This window comes from Tupaia chinensis, unplaced genomic scaffold, assembly GCF_000334495.1.
Source record: "Tupaia chinensis unplaced genomic scaffold, TupChi_1.0 Scaffold000573_1, whole genome shotgun sequence".
Taxonomy (NCBI): Eukaryota; Metazoa; Chordata; class Mammalia; order Scandentia; family Tupaiidae; genus Tupaia; species Tupaia belangeri.
In genome coordinates this window covers 1,919,811-1,936,142 of record NW_006160087.1, presented here as the reverse complement: position 1 = coordinate 1,936,142, position 16,332 = coordinate 1,919,811, and the positions used below count along the sequence as shown (strand labels likewise).

The following is a 16,332-nucleotide window of genomic DNA, read 5'->3' as shown; positions in this document are numbered from 1 at the left end:
AAACAGTGTTGGGACCAGCAGATGGCGTAATGGTTGTGTTGCTGGACTCCACGTAGTTGGCCACGGTTTGAGTCCCGGACCCAGTGGCTTAAAACATGCCAGGCGCATGTGTGTGCATGCCCAAAAATCCCAAGAGGAGAATGGTGGAGAAGGGATTGTGGGGCTGTGCAGGGAGAGGAGGGCGTCAGGGAGCCTCTGGGTGGGCGGGGGCGGGGTGGTCTCTCACTTTCTGTCTCTCTGGCAAATACACATACCCTATAGCAAACATCTCTTTTAAAAAAAGCTAACAATGGTTAGATTCGTGTGGATGATTGAATTTGGGGTTACTTTGATCTTTTTACTTGTCTGTATTTTCTTTCTTTCTTTCTAAAATTTACTTTGGGGTGTATGTGCTTCCTGGGGAGAGACGGAGGGACAATGAGGAATCACCCCCTGGGGATGGGCACGCTGCAATCCCTTCTCCATTATTCTCTTGGGATCTTGGGCACACTCACACACACGCCCTGCATCTTTCTCAGGCATCCAGTTCTGGGACTCGAACCACACAGTTGGCGTAGTGGGATCCAGTGCCTTAACCACGATGTCACCTGACTGTCCCACTTCTCTGTATTTTCTGTAATTAAATGTATGATTTAACATATTGGTTATTTATGAGAGAAAGACCCGCACCAGGGCCTCTGGAAACCGAGTACCTGGCGTCATGCAGTGTCCCTTCCCACTGTGGGGGCTGCCGAGGAGGGTGACGTCTTCACATGAGGGTTCACCTTGTCCTGCCCCTCCCCCCCTTGGCTTGCTGCCTGTGGTTCCCAGCTGTGGCCTCAGCAGCTGCCAAGTCCTTGGTGAAATCAAAGAAGCTTCAAGAAACAGACGGAGCCGGAGCAAGTCTTCAGCACAAAGCCCGCGTTTCAGACGTGCCTGGCCCCCGCCCTGTCTCGCCAGATCGCTGCTGTGATCAGCTCGGCCTTAGACCTGTACTTCCCGGAGGGCTGTGGTGTGGACATCCTGGCGGAGCTGGGGCGCTACTACGTGGCCTCGGCCTTCACCGTGGCAGTCAGCGTCGTCGCCAAGCAGGAGGTTCTTCTGGGCCAGCCCGGCAGGGACGGTAGGTGCTGGACGGGCGGCAGAGCCCCTTCTCCCCTGAAGCTGAGGCAGTCTGGCCCAGCAGGGTCTGGACTTAGGCACAGGCAGAAGGGTGCGGGATCGGGAGAACGGGCCTTTGCATTAGGGGAACTTACAGTCAAGTCCCCTCACCCCAAGACACTTCCTTAACATCCTTTTTGGCCAGGTGTGTTCATGTATGGTGAAGATTGAGATCAAACAGCCTTAGGGAGAATAGCTACTTCAGTGATCCCATTTTATAGATGAGGAAACCGAGAGCCAAAGAAAATACAGTGCATTGCTTAATAGCTAGTAAGAGGGAAAACCTGCATTTGACCCCATGCCTGAGTCCTCCTCAAAGAACAGGTTCATACCCGCCCTGCTGCTTCTCAGCGTGCAACGAGGATAACTGCTGGGAACTTACGTTTGTTTACGTCCTGGAGGCAGGAAGAGGTCCAGTCACCCGTCCCAGGCCAGGCAGCTGACACAGGGCAGCACCAGGGCTCAAGCTCAGTCTGGGGGGACGCTAAACGCAAAGCTCTGTGCCCACACTGCTGGCATCAGCGCTCTTCCCGCCCCTCCAGATCTGTCTGCCCTCCCAGCCGCCCAGTGGGTGTGAGGGACCAGGGATCTTGCGGCTTTGCCGTCTGCTCCAGGACCCCTGGGCAGGAGGGCCTGGAGACTGTGAGCTGCTCCCTCGGGAGGAGCCGCGCGGCGGGTGGTGGGCTCCAGTAGTGTCTGTGTGTGGATAGAGATGGTGTTCTTCCAGCCTCGTCAGCAGACCTGGGGCTCATCCTGCCTAGACCAGCCAGGGGACCTGGCTTCTCATTCTAGCTCCTGCACTGCTCTGTCGTGTGCCCCTTGGGGTCTTGAGTTCAAGGAGGGCTGCTACCCTGCCTTTGCTAGGGCATCTGGGGGCTCAGATGCAGCGGGGGTGTGTCTTGGGCAATTTCTCCGTGCAAGGGTGAGTGTGCCCAGCAGGGCAACAAACCGTCATCAGGACTGTGGCAGCTGACGGCTCCTGTCGCAGGGCCCAGCCCATAGTTGCGGAAGGGACAGCCCTTTGCCTCATAGACCTCCTATCCTCCCCGCACTCCTCTGCACGCCAGCTCCCCACTCCCACGCCCTCACTGTGCTGCTTGTGCCGCCCTCACCCCTCCCCTCCCTGCAGAGGAAAATGGTTCTGCCCCCAAGACCTTCATGTACCATCTCCACGAAGGCGTGTATGGAATCTTCAACTCAGTCCTGTTTGACAACGCCTGCCCCACCCCCGTCCTGCAGAAGGTGAGCCTCCCCATGCGTTCTCAGTCACATGCACCTCTCAGCATATATTATGTTCCTATCTGATTTTTAAACAGAAAAGCATCTTCACTGCACAAAATAGACAGTAAGAATGTGGAAGGTTATCATCCATAATCTCACCCCTATCAAAGAGGTAGACTTTTTGAACATTCTATTTCTTTTCATTCTTTTAAATATGTGTAATCTTCCCCATAAAGTTGGGATAATATTATTTTGTAACCTGCCTATTTCGTTGATATAGCATGCTGCCATTTTCATGCCTTTAACTCCTCCTTGATAACATGCTTTTCTTAGGACTACGTAGTATTTTAACCAACCGGACTCTTGTGGTTGGCCATTTGGTTTCCCATTTCTGAGCACTGTGAGTACACCCTCACTGCTCTGGGTGAATTCCTACAGGTAAAAAGAAGCAACCTATAAAGGTTTCCCATATTAACAGGGGAAAGGAAGAGAGACTATTCCTCCTAGCCTGTGCAGCACGGCCCTGGGCCTCCAGCAGTATTAATGGATATCTTTGAGCGGGAAAGAAAATCAGACACAGTGTTTTTGTTTTTGTTTTTAAATTTGCCAGAGAGTGAATGTGCTCACCAAAGACACACACACACACACACACACAGAGAGAGAGAGAGAGAGAGAGAGAGAGAGAGAGAGGGGGAGGGGGAGGGGGAGAGGGAGAGAGAGGGAGAGAGAGGAGTAAGTACACCCTATGGGGAATGGTCATGTCGCAATCCCTTTTCCTCCTTTCCTCCCTCCTCATGGGACTGTGGGCACACACACACATGCATGCCTGGTGTATGTCTCAAGTCACCAGGTCCAGGTCCAGGACTGGAACTACATGGTTAATCATGTGGGATCCAGCCACCTTAACCACCAGGCCACTGGGTGCCCCACACCATTGTATTTCGCATCCTTGTTGGTGTGGCTTCTCTTCATGGAAACTTTCCTTAAAGTGCTAGCAGCACACAGACCCTTGTGAACACCTGCTTGCCTTTTCCTTCTCCTCCTGTCATGTCAAATGGGATTTGTAAATCAACTCCTATTTGTGACTCTTCCTGCCCATCTCCCTGCAGCAGAGGGGACCCCCCTTCTCCTCCAGGTGCTTCCTTGATTAATGGGCCTCATTCCATAATTCAGTGTTGTTACATGTGCTTCTCTGTATATGCCTACCTGATATGCTCCGAATCCAGGGTTTTCTATCCTGGAATGTCACTGTTCCCTGAATTGTCATGGTAGCTCACCTCCTACTGCATGGGGAAGGGATGGAATGGCTAAGGCCAGCCAAGCCCAAGTGACAGAGCAGGCAGCAACTGCTTCTGTTTACTCCCCCCTTCCTGCATGCCATCCCTGACCCACTCTCCACTCCCTTCATTACCCCACCCTATAACCTCCTGCCAGGATCTACACTCTGGCTCATTTCTATTTGACATTACTTACTTGGGCACCTTCTTTGAAGTCTGTGCTGTTCCTTCTCTGGACAGTGCTTCTTCCCTCAGGCTGTTAACCACGTACCCAGTCTGGCCCTGTGGGTAGATGCAGGGTGGGCCCAGCATCTGCTGGCAGAGAAAGTCATTGTATAGATGACAACTCGCCCAACAAGTTGGCTCCAATTGTGCTAAGAGTGAGTGGCAGAGGGACTTAACCAGGCCAGGAGTATCTGAACTTTTTTCCCCATAAAGTCTTCCTCATGAGTGATTATGGCGGCTTTGCATACCCTGACTTTCACTCACAGAGATTTTGGCTTTAGATCTTACACATAAAATGTTGTATTAAACTGAGGCTGGACTGGTAAAAACCTGATGCTCTGGGAAGCTGATCCAGATGGGAAAGTTCGAGATTCATGTAGGTCCCACATGTGGTTTTAGAAGACACAAATATATGGACAGATATACCATATTCATGGATTAGAAGATTAATATCATTAAAATGTCTGAACTACTCAAAGCGATCTATAGGTTCAATGCTATCTCTATCAAAATTCTAATGACATTTTTCACAGAAATGGGAAAAAATGTGCTAATATTCAGATGAACCACAAGAGACCCTGAATAGCTAAAACAATCTTGAGCAAAAACAATAAAGCTGGAGGCATCAACACAGCATGGTATTAGCATAGAAAGAGACATAGAGGCCACTGGAATAGAGACTCCAGAAGTAAATCCACACATCTATGGTCAATTGATTTTTTTTTTTTTTTTGAGAGGTTTTTGCTATAGGGCGCGTGCGCTCGCCAGACAGACTGAGACAGAGAGACAGAAAGCGAGAAATCACCCCCCAGGGGGGATGGCCACGCCGCAATCCCTTCTCCTTCATTCTCCTCTCGGGATCTTGGGCACACATGCACATGCACCCGACGTGAGTTTTAAGCCACTGGGTCCGGGACGCGAACCGTGGTTGACTACATGGGAGTCCAGTGACAGCCATTACGCTAACTGCTGGTCCTGATGGTCAATTGATCTTTGACAAAGGTGCCAACTACACACAATGGAGAAGGACCCAATAAATGGTATTTAGAATACTGGATATTCACATATGAAAGAATGAAACTGGACCCTTCACATCATATACAAAAATTAACTCAAAATGGACTAAACACTTAAACGTAAGATCTGAAACTATAAGGCCACTAGAAGAAAACATAGGGGAAAACTACATAGCAGTTCTTTAGACATGACTCCAAAAGCACAAGAAAAGCAAATATAGTCAAATGGGATTGCATTACTCTGAAGTCTCTGCACAGCGAAGGGGATGAGCGACAGAGTGACAAACAGCCCAGAGGATGTGGAAAGTATTTGCCAACCATACATCTGATAAGGAGTTAATGTCCAAAATATGTAAGGGCCTCAGACAACTCAATAGCAAGAAAATAAATAACCTGATTAGAAAAATGAGCAAAGGACATGAATAGACATTTCTCGAAAGACATACAAATAGCCAGCAGGCATATGACAAAATAACCAACAGCAGAAGTTGTCAGAGAAATGCAGATGAAAACTGCATTGAGATATCATCTCACGTTAGAGTGACTGTTATCAAAAGACAAAAGAGAGCAGGTGTTGGAAGCACACAGACAAAAGGAAACCTTTGTAACAATCCTGATGGAAAGGTAAACCAGGGCAGCCATTACAGAAAACAGTAGAGAGGTGCCTCAAAAAATTGAAAATAGGACTACTGTTTGATTCAGCAATTCCACGGCTGGATATGCATTCTGAGGAATTAGTATGTTGAAGAGATGCCTGCACTCCCATATTCACTGCAGCAGTTTTTCACAGTGTCCGAGATATGGAAGCAATCCACATGTCTGTTGATGGATGGATAAAGAAAATGTCAGTCTCCCTGCTGACAGCTAAGGAAAGTGTATTATGGGAAAGCAGAGAATCCTTACAGGTGAAAACTGAAGTTAGAGCAGTAATCTCCATTTCACTAAGAGTAAAAGCCAGTCTGTACTTAACCTCAGCCAGAGAGATCTTTTGGTTTAGTGTTTAATGTTTAAAATGTATAAAATTTATTTACTATTCGTATGACTTTTCCCATGTTTTATTTTGAAAACTTTCAAATGTACAATAAAGTGGAAAGAATTTTACGGTGAACATATATATACCCATCTTTTAGAATTTGTTTAATTGCCAGAAGGTGCATGTGCTAGCCAGAGAGAAGAGAGAGAGAGAGAGAGAGAGAGAGAGACCACCCCTCACTGGTCATGCAATAATGCTTTCTCATGTATTCCTCCTCCCCTTTGGGATTTTGGACATTCACACGCATACACCCAGCATGTTTTTCGAGTGGCTGGGGCCAGGATTTGAACCACCATCAGCCACGGGATCCATTCCCTGTGCACAACATTTAACCGCTGCACTACGGGGCGGGCCCTATATACCTGCCTTTTTGAGATGTAAGTCAAATCACATTCCTCTTCTAGCTCAAACCCTGGTCTTGCTCCTGTCTAACTCCAAATTAAAGCCAGAGTCTCCGCAGCGGCTTCCGAGGCCCTCTGACCTGTTCCCGCTCTTCTGTATTCTTACCCCTTCCACTCTCCTTTGCTCACTCCACGCTGGCCGCCTGGCTGTTCTCTGAACCTGCTCAGGCGCATTCCTGTCTGAGCGCCTTGGCTGACTTGCCCCTGCCTGCAGCACTTCAGGAACACACTGACTTGCTTTATCTCTCCTTTGGTCTTTGTTCCGAGATCATCTTTCCAATGGGGCCTACCCTGACACCAAACATTTTAATACGACCTGCCCATCCCACTACTGTGTTTGTATTTTATTCTCTAAATAATTATTTTTTATTTATTATTATTACTATTGTTATTATTACCCAGTTTGATCAGAGAGACAGAAAGAGAGAGAAAGAGAAAGAGAGAGGGAGAGAGCAAGCCACCAGATCCAGGACTCGAACCATGGTCAGCCATGTGAGAGTCCAGCACCCTTAACCACCATGCCACCTGGCAGCCCCTGTGTTTATTTTTTTAACTCGCTTTTTTTTTAGTTATTTAAGACTTAATTTTTATTATTTTTAGTTTTTTTTCCATAGAGTGCGTGTGCTCACCAGAGAGACAGAGAGAGAGGGAAAATGAGAAGTCACTCCCCGGGGGTGGATGGCCACGCCACAATGCCTTCTCCTCCATTCTCCTCTGAGGATGCCGGGCACAGATCCAGGAACTGATGTATTTTTCAAGCTGCTGGGTCCAGAATTGCACAGTCAGCACATAGGATTCAGCGACTTAACCACCGTACCACCTGTTGACCTGACAAGGCTTATTTTTTTTCTAAGAGAGAATTTTGCTATAGGGTGCGTGTGTGCACTGGAGAGACAGAAACAGAGAGACAGAAAGCAAGAAATCACCCCTTGGGGGCGATGGCCACACTGCAACCCCTTCTCTTCCATTCTCCTCTCAGGATTTTGGAGACACATGCACACACACCCAGCATGAGTTTCAAGCTGCTGGGTCCAGGACTTGAACCACAGTTGACTACGTGGGAGTCTTGCAACGTAACCATTACACCATCTGCTGGTCCCCAAGATTTAATTTTTTTTTGGGGGGGGAGGTTTTTGCTATAGGGCACATGTGCTCACCAGACAGACAGAGACAGACAGAGAGCTAGAAAGTGAGAAATCGCCTCCCAGTGGGGATGGCCACACCGTAATCCCTTCTCCTCCATTCTCTTGGGTATGCAAGCACACGTGCCTGGCATGAGTTTAAGCCACCAGGACTAGAACCACGGTTGACTATGTGGGAGTCCAGCAACATAGCTGTTACTCCAACTGCTGGTCCCAATATTTTTAAGAGCAGTTTTAAGTTCATGGCAAAATTGGGAGGAGGCAGTAGGGATTTCCCACATGCCTCTGCCCTGACACATTTCTCGCCTCAGTCCTTCTCAACATCCTCTACCAGAGTGAGCGTCTGTAGTGTTGACGAACCTGCACTGACACGTCCGTCAAACTCGCCCCAAGTTTGTAGTTTCCACCAGGGCACATTCCCGGGGTTGTGGGTTTGCACAAATGTTTAATGACATGTGTACCCTTGTCGTATCATGCAGAGTCACTTCACCGCCTTAAACATTTCTCTTCTGGGGCCAGTAATGGTGTAGTGGTTAAGGCTTTGGACTCCCATGTGGCTGACCATGGTTCAAGTCCTGGACCTGGTGGCTTGCTCTCTGTCTCTGAGAGCACACGTGCCCTATAGCAAATTTAAATAACAATAAAAAATTTAAAAAGTCCTCTATGCTCAGCTGTTCATCTCTTCTCCCCTATCCCCTGCAATTAGTGATTGTTTTAGAGGTTTTTGCCATAGAGTGTGTATGCTCACTGAAGAGAGAGAGACAGAGACAGTGAGAGGGAAATTGAGAAATCACCCCCCCCAGGGGGATGGCCACGCCGCTATCCCTTCTCTTCCATTCTTCTCCTGGGATTTTGGGCACACACGTACACACACCCAGCATGATTTTTGAGCCACCGTGTCTGGGACTTAAACTGTGGTCAAGCATGTCAGAGTCCAGCCACCTAACCCCTACGCCATCCGCTGGCCCCGCCAGTGAACTTTGTACTGTTTCTCACGTCTTGCCCTTTCCAGAGCCTTCCGTGGTTGTAGCCTTTCAGATGGGTTTCCTCCGCTCAGTGGTATTCATTTACGTTTCCTCCATGTCTTTTCCTGGCGTAATAGGTCACTCCCTCTTAGCGCTGAGTGACACGCCTGTCTGGGTGTATGGCTTTATCCTCTGCTCAGCTGCTGAGGGACATCTGTGGCTTCCAAGTTTGGGCTATTATAATGAAGCTGCTACGGACTTCCATGTGTATGTTTTTGCGTGACCTGAGTTTTCAACTCCTTCGGGTAAATACTAAAGAGTGTGATTGCTGAATTGTATGATAATGGTATATTTAGTTTTCTTTTCTTTCTTTTTAAAAAATTTGCTATCAGGACCAGCAGATGGCATAATGGTTACATCCCTTGACCATGATTCTAGTCCTGGACCCAGTGGCTTCAAACTCACGCCGGGTATAGGTGCGTGCATGCCCAAGATCCTGAGAGGAGAATGGAGGAGAAAGGATTGTGGCAAGGCCATCCCCCTTGGGGGGGTGACTTCTCACTTTATGTCTCTCTGTCTCTGTCTCTCCAGTGAGTGCATACGCCCTGTAGCAAAAATCTTTCTTAAAAAATTTTTGCTATGGGATGTGTGCTCACCAGAGATGGAGAGTGAGAAGGCATCCCTAGGGGGGATGGCCACACTGCAATCCCTTCTCCATTCCCCTCTCAGGATTTTAGGCATGCACGCATGTGTTTTTCAAGCCGCCAGGTCCAGGACTGCGCAGTCAGCCATAGGGGACCCAGCTATCGCAACCACCGTGCTACGGGCTGGCCACGTCTTGTCTGAGTTTTCATCGGGAGCTACAGGCTATTAAATAATACGCTGATCTGTACTGGGAGAATGAAGTAGGAGCTGTCGCTCTGTATTTTCTGTAGCACAGTTAAGTCGGGGGCTGCCTTTGCTCACGGCGTCCCTGCCTCCCGTTTAGAGGTAATTATCTAATTGTCTAAGGTGGTTCTTCGAAGATGAGCGTGGATGTGGTTAGCCACGTTTCTGTGTCAGATTTTTGCCTGCCTGTTCACAGGGAGATTTTTAAAAGCTTACTTTCTCAAAAGAGACACACGGAGAAATAGGCATCTTCAGCAGAGTCCTCCTGGCACGACCCACCCGCAGTGCCAGGCGGCCTGGTCCACTGGCACGCGTGCGTGCCCTGAAACATGAACCCATGACCTCGTGTGGGCCGGTTGCATCACTGCTGTGCTGTAGCCTGGCTCCCACAAGTGAAATTTTAGCCAGTTGGGTTTTTTTTTTTTTTTCTTAACTTTATTTATGCATGACAGAGAGTGTGTGCTCTGAGAGACAAGTGTCCTTGCCAGGGTCCCGCCTAGCTGCGATCCCCTTTTTCTGGCCCTCCTGCTTGTCGGGATCCTGGGCACACATGCGTGGGTTCAGCACGTTTTTAAGCTGACCTGGGGTTCCGAGCCCAGTCTGCCACGTGGTTTCCAGCACTGAGCACAGTTTACACCCACTGGACCCAGGCTGGGCTGACCGTAGGTTTTCGTTCTATTTATTTATTTTTTTCTTTCCTTTATGTGTGTTGCTCTGAATCACCTCATTTTTTTCTTTCAAAACATTTCTGTACACTTTGTAGTACAGAAATACTGACTTATTCGTGAAAAGTTGGGGACTCATTCAGGGCCTTTCTCAGGACCGTGGGCCTCTTCAGGTGTTGGCGCTTGTTTTTCTCTGGGGATCTGCGCACGTCTCGGCCTTTGAGTAAGACAGCCCAGTGCCATTAGGAGGCCCCTTGTCTGGGAGCACGCCCAGGTCTGCTGCTCACTCCCTCCTTCCACCCAGGGTGGGCCACTCGCCTTTCTGGAGATGGGAAGTGCAGCCATGCCGCTGCCTCCCAGACGGAGCCTTAACTTTATTTATGCATGACAGAGAGTGTGTGCTCTGAGAGACAAGTGTCCTTGCCAGGGTCCCGCCTAGCTGCGATCCCCTTTTTCTGGCCCTCCTGCTTGTCGGGATCCTGGGCACACATGCGTGGGTTCAGCACGTTTTTAAGCTGACCTGGGGTTCCGAGCCCAGTCTGCCACGTGGTTTCCAGCACTGAGCACAGTTTACACCCACTGGACCCAGGCTGGGCTGACCGTAGGTTTTCGTTCTATTTATTTATTTTTTTCTTTCCTTTATGTGTGTTGCTCTGAATCACCTCATTTTTTTCTTTCAAAACATTTCTGTACACTTTGTAGTACAGAAATACTGACTTATTCGTGAAAAGTTGGGGACTCATTCAGGGCCTTTCTCAGGACCGTGGGCCTCTTCAGGTGTTGGCGCTTGTTTTTCTCTGGGGATCTGCGCACGTCTCGGCCTTTGAGTAAGACAGCCCAGTGCCATTAGGAGGCCCCTTGTCTGGGAGCACGCCCAGGTCTGCTGCTCACTCCCTCCTTCCACCCAGGGTGGGCCACTCGCCTTTCTGGAGATGGGAAGTGCAGCCATGCCGCTGCCTCCCAGACGGAGCAGGAAGTAGTGGGGGCATGCTTGGTGGGCTAGGAACCTCTTGCCCTCTTGCACAGGGGCCTGGACCGGCAGACTGGGCATCTTGGGTTGTCACAGATGCTTATCTATTTCCACTCAGCAGACTCTTAAACAGAGCTGAGACTTGCCAGCCTATACTGTATTCTTTTCATTTTTTTTTTTTAAATGATCAGAGGGTGCACACACTTGACAGAGAGAGAAAACCACTCCCTCCTCCCCCCATGGTGGGTGGTCATGCTGCGATCTCTTCCTCCATTTCTCCATCTTGTTGCGACTTGGGGCACTGTGCATGTGGGCCCAGCGTGGTTTTCAAGCTGTTGAGGCCAGGACTGTACTGCATTTGGCCACGGGGGATCTGACTCTCTTAGCCACTGCCCTAGGGAGCCAGACCACAGATTCTCTCTTTTTTTTTTTTTTTTTTTAAATAATGGCTTGAAATAGTTAAAGGGTACCTTCGTAACATTTAAAAATTTTTATTATTTTAGATATTTTTGTTATGGGGCGTGTGTGGTTGCTGGAGAGACAAAAAGTGAGAAATTCCCCCCCCCCCCCGGGGGGGGGGGGATATGACCATGCTGAGTCCCTTCTCTTCCATTCTCCTCCTGGGATTTTGGATGAACATATACATGTGCCTAGTGTGATTTTCAAGCCACCAAGTCCATGGCTTTAAGTTGCCGGGTCCAGGACTCAAACTGCGGTCACCTACATGGGAGTCCAGAGACGTGACAATTCAGCCATCCACTTGTCCCCAGGGTAGCTTTGTATTATTGCCTGTGTTTTTTTTCCCACCTATTTTTTATTGACACCATTAAGAAGTAAGAGGATGGGGACTAGCAGATGGCCTAACAGTTACATCGTTGGACTTCCATGTGGTTGACCATGGTTCAAGTCCTGGACCTGGCAGTTTCAAATTCACACTGGGCATGTGTGTGTGCATCCCCAGAATCCCAAACGGAACATGGAGGAGAAGGGACTGTGGTGTGGACATCCCCCCTGGGGGGTGATTTCTTGTTTTCTCTCTCTCTGTCTCTCCAGTGGGCGCATGTACCCTATGGTAAAAATCTCTCTCAAAAAAAAAAAAGAAAAAATAAAAAGAAAAGAAAAGAAAAAAGAAGAGAATGGTAACTTATGACAACCCAAAAGTGTCATTTCTCTTTCTTGCGGAGGTATCTTCAAAACCTATTTCTTCAAAGATCCTTGCAGAGACATAGAGCATTCCCGTCTTTAAAAGTTGGCTCAATGTTTTTAAATGATTAGGGCCACGGGTAGTAATTCAGAGTAACGGACATTAATTTTACTCATTAAGAAGCTCGTGAACAGGAATGACAAGTTACATAAACAAGGGCGTATCCGTCTCTTCATGGCACGCGCGCTCCTTGGCCCAGGATCTGGGGGGTGCTCCTTGCTGTATCCTAGCTCCGGAGTCAGAGCCTGGCGCTTAGTAGGTGCTCAGTAAGGACTTGCTGAGTGGTGAGTTCACCAACGTAGGCTAGTTCTCATTCTGGATCTAATTGTATGCATGCTTTTCTTAATGGGGATAGTAATTATTAGTGAGCTCTGTCAGATGAATATTATTCCTGACTATGAAACTGTTCTTTCTCGGTTTTACCTGTTCCTGTCCCCGGTTAAGGTGACGGGATGCCTTTGGTTTTTCTCCATTGGTCTCCACTGCTTCCACGGCTCTTCAGATGGCTGGCATTCATACCTTCTTTTTCTTTCTCACTCTTTCTTGTTCTCATCACTCATGTATAATGTAGCCCAGTCATTTGAAATAATACCAGTTGGCCCTCTGTATCTGAAGTTCATCCACGGATTCAACCAACTGCAGATCAGATGTCCGGGGGAGAGCTGTGGTGGTCTAGCAGGTGGCGTGGTGGTTAATGTACTGGTCCCATGTGGCCATCCGTGCAGTGTGCAGTTCAAGTTCCAGACCCAGCAGCTCGACAGTCTTGCCAGGTGCATGTGTGTGCATGCCCAGCATCCTGAGAGGAGAGTGGAGAAGGAATGCACAGAAGAAAGGAACAGAAGTGATTGTGTCACGGCCATCCACCCTGGCACGTGACTTGTCACTTTCCCTCTCTCTCAAGAGCACGTGCCCTACAGCGAACGTTTTTAAAAAGAGACAGAAAAACAAAACAAAACATGTTGTGGCTGCTGAACACTTCCCGAATGACACAGTGTAACACTGTTCGTTTGTACTAGCCATTAGTAACCCAGAGAGGGTTTACAGTACACAGGGGGGTGTGCACAGGCTGCATGCAAATTCTGCACCCTTTCAGGTAAGGGACTGGGCGCCTGGGGTTTGGTGTCTGACGGGGTTCTGGGCTCAATACCCTGCGGATGCCTGAGGCTGACTGGATCCCACAGCACCTGGAGGCCACACTGCTGGGCATGGGGGACACCTGGGCGCAGGGGAAGGCAGGCCCGAGCACATTTCACCAATGTTCAATCACCAATTACGGCGACCGCTGCTGGATGAGCTTGGAGCTTTACGAAAGGGTTCCTTGAGTCTGTTTTAGCCGGGATCTAAAGGGGGAATGGGAGCTGGCAGACTTGGGACCAAGGGAACAGCATTGGGGTAGAAGGAGGTGGGGGGAGGGAAGCAGGATTTACTTGGGGGAGAGGGAGGTAGGGAAGGGAAGCAGGATTTACTTGGGGAGTCCAGAGCAACCCAAGCAGCTGGGACTCAGGAGTGGGCAGCGAAGAGGGGCCTGAATGTGGTCAGACTCTGCCAATGCCAGCTCTGTCCTGACACCCCCTCTAGACCCGCCTGGTGGGACCCTCCACTGCGACAAATGTCACTGAAGCCTCGGTAGTCTGGGGGTGCCTGTGTTACAGGTTTCTTTTCTGGATTTGGAAGTCATTTAAGAAAAAGATTGCAAAATGTAGGTCTCTGATGGTTGTGTCTTTGGGCAGTCAAGTAATGACTCAGAGCCTCAGCCTCCCTGAAATGGGGACACCGTGCCTACCTTGTGGGGTCCTCTGTCACTCCTGCCAGGCCACCCTGTCTGTGGGGAGCCTGCCTCTCACCCGAGAGCCCAAGGGGGTGGGCCAAGGGCACCTGTGTGCTTCTGAATCATATCCCTGGGCCTGATCTGGAAGGAGGGTCGGGGAGGCCTTCCTAGAAGAGGGAGCCTCGGGGATTTGAGGGTGGGAGAAGGGCAGTGGAGGGGCGGTGAAGACCAGAGCACAGAGCCGGTGAGGCGGCAGGGGATCAGCAGCGGTGCTGCCTGTCGGTCCCTGTGTGCCCTGCAGACTCAGGCTCGTTGGCCCGTTGCCCGACGTGGCGTGTTCTCGCTCCATTCCAGAGGAGCAGCTGAGGCACGCGGGGCGAGGTCGCTGGCTCTGGCTCACCCGGCCAGCAAGGGCTGGAACCGGGATCAGAGACCAGGCATGTGGCTCCCGAGTGCGAGGACTGACAGCGCAGGGAGACGGGGGCCTCACACGCAGACCAGGCGTCTGTGGCCTCTGTTCCGCTGGCGGCGGGGTCTTGGGAGGCTCTCCAGGGAGGGTACTGACGCCGCGGGGCATCCAGAGAGCTGACGTGGCCACACATCCAGCGACCGGACGTGGCCACCCCTCTCTCCCACAGAAAGCGGCCACGGAGCAGCCTCTGTACAGCAGCAGCTTGTGGGGCCCGGTGGCTGATGGCTGGGACTGGGTGGCCGCTGTGGCTGCCGCAGCTGCACGTAGGGGACTGGCTGGTCTTTGACAACATGGGCGCCTACACCATGGGCACAGGTTCCCTCCCCGGGGGGACCCGGGCCCACCGTGTCACCTATGCCATGTCCCGGGTAGCCTGGTAAGGGGCCCTGCTGGGAAATGGGGCGGGCGAGCTGGGTGGCACAGTGACCTGAGGCTTGAGACCCCGCCTCCCTTGGCGAGTGGCTCTCGGCTGCTGGCCTCAGGCGAGGCCTGTGCTCTGCACCTGCCTGCGGCCATGAGTGAGGCTGTGTTTGAGAGCTCCGGGAGGGACGCAGAGACGCTGACTAGCACTCACGGACCACAGCCACCCCCAGCCTGCTTCCCCAGGAGCCGGCGCAGGCACAGGACGCAGGACGCAGGAGTGGGTGGGACGGGGATTCCGGAAGCAGGAACAGAGAGCGAGCATGGCCCGAGGCACTGGTGTGCTGGAGAGGCCCGTGTGCTGGAGAGGGGCACGGAGGGCCCTGAAGGCCGAGGAAAGGACTTGGGAACAGCGGGAAGCCTGAGCGGTTTGAAGCACGGGCATGGCTTGGCCTGGTTTGTGTTTGAGAATGGCCACTCTAGTCACTGTGTGGATTAAGGGGGGACGGGGCAGGTGCAGACGGAGCTGACCAGTCAGGTCCTTTTACGCACACAAAACTGTGGGCACTTGCTGAGGTCACACGGCTCTCAGTGGTGAGGGGCCCCCCTTTCGAGGGGGCTGTGGAAGGCAGGGGCTGGTGGAGGGGCTGTTTGCACTGAGCCCTTGGGAGCAAGGGCAGCCTGGGTGTGGAGGGCCCCCCAGGAACAATGCCCCAGCCCGAGGCTGGCGGGTCATGAGGAACGCGGCATTTCCCTGTGCATTCAAGCCTTTGTTGTCCACTCCACCCAGAGGCACAGGAGAAGTTGATGTAGCCATTTTGCCATCGGGGTGTTTCCATGAGGCTGAAAAGCAATCCGCATGGCCCCCGGTCTGCTCCATGGTGCACACAGCTAGCACGGGGGCAGCTCCCCGCAGCCGTAGGAGTGTCCACTCTGATGTGTTGAAATGGCCATGTCTGGAAACTGCCCACGTCAGAGGGGCATCGTGGCAACACTGTGTGTTAGCGCCTGGCTCTGGGCCAGGGCCCGCGTCCAGGCGGTCTAAGACAGTGTGCTGAGCGAGGCACAGCCAGCCAGCAGGCCCCTGGAGAGGGAGGGACAGCGAGCTGGGCAAGGCTGGCAGTGCAGCTTCTCAGGGAAAGGAGGAGCCAGGCAGGGTGGGGAGGGCTGAACCAGGAAGGGGCTGGCTCAGTCAGAGAATTGCAGGTAGCTCTGTCCACATGTGAGGAGCCGCCTGTTGGGGAGACTGGATCACAGGGACCTGGAGCTGGACTTGATCTTGGAGGCAGCAGGGAACCATTGAAAGATTTTAAGAAACTGGACCAATCCAGTTTTAAAGGGCAAGGAGACAGAGGCTCCTCTGGGGGTGCTTAGCTAAGGGCCTCCCAGGAGGGTGGGCACCACTACTGATTTGCAGTTGAACTGTTGGCATGAGCAGAGAGGCCTCCCTGCAGGTGGGGGCTGGAATGCACTGGGAGTATGGAAGGAATGAAGGGATGCTCTCTGGGAGGCAGATCCCAGTGCAAGTAGAGGCCACGCTGGCATGGGCCTGCCAAGGCCCTGGGCATCGAACACTGCTCCTGCC

At 51.2% G+C, this 16,332-nt stretch overlaps 1 protein-coding gene across 1 annotated transcript in view; it reads left to right on the top strand.

The window, feature by feature from the left end:
- Positions 1–16,332, top strand: part of AZIN2 (antizyme inhibitor 2) — a 35,732-nt gene that overhangs the window by 18,165 nt on the left and 1,235 nt on the right. The window contains 4 exon segments of the mRNA XM_006158091.3: positions 940–1,102; positions 2,270–2,382; positions 14,554–14,627; positions 14,629–14,763. Of these exon segments, the coding sequence (XP_006158153.1) occupies positions 940–1,102; positions 2,270–2,382; positions 14,554–14,627; positions 14,629–14,763 (485 nt within the window).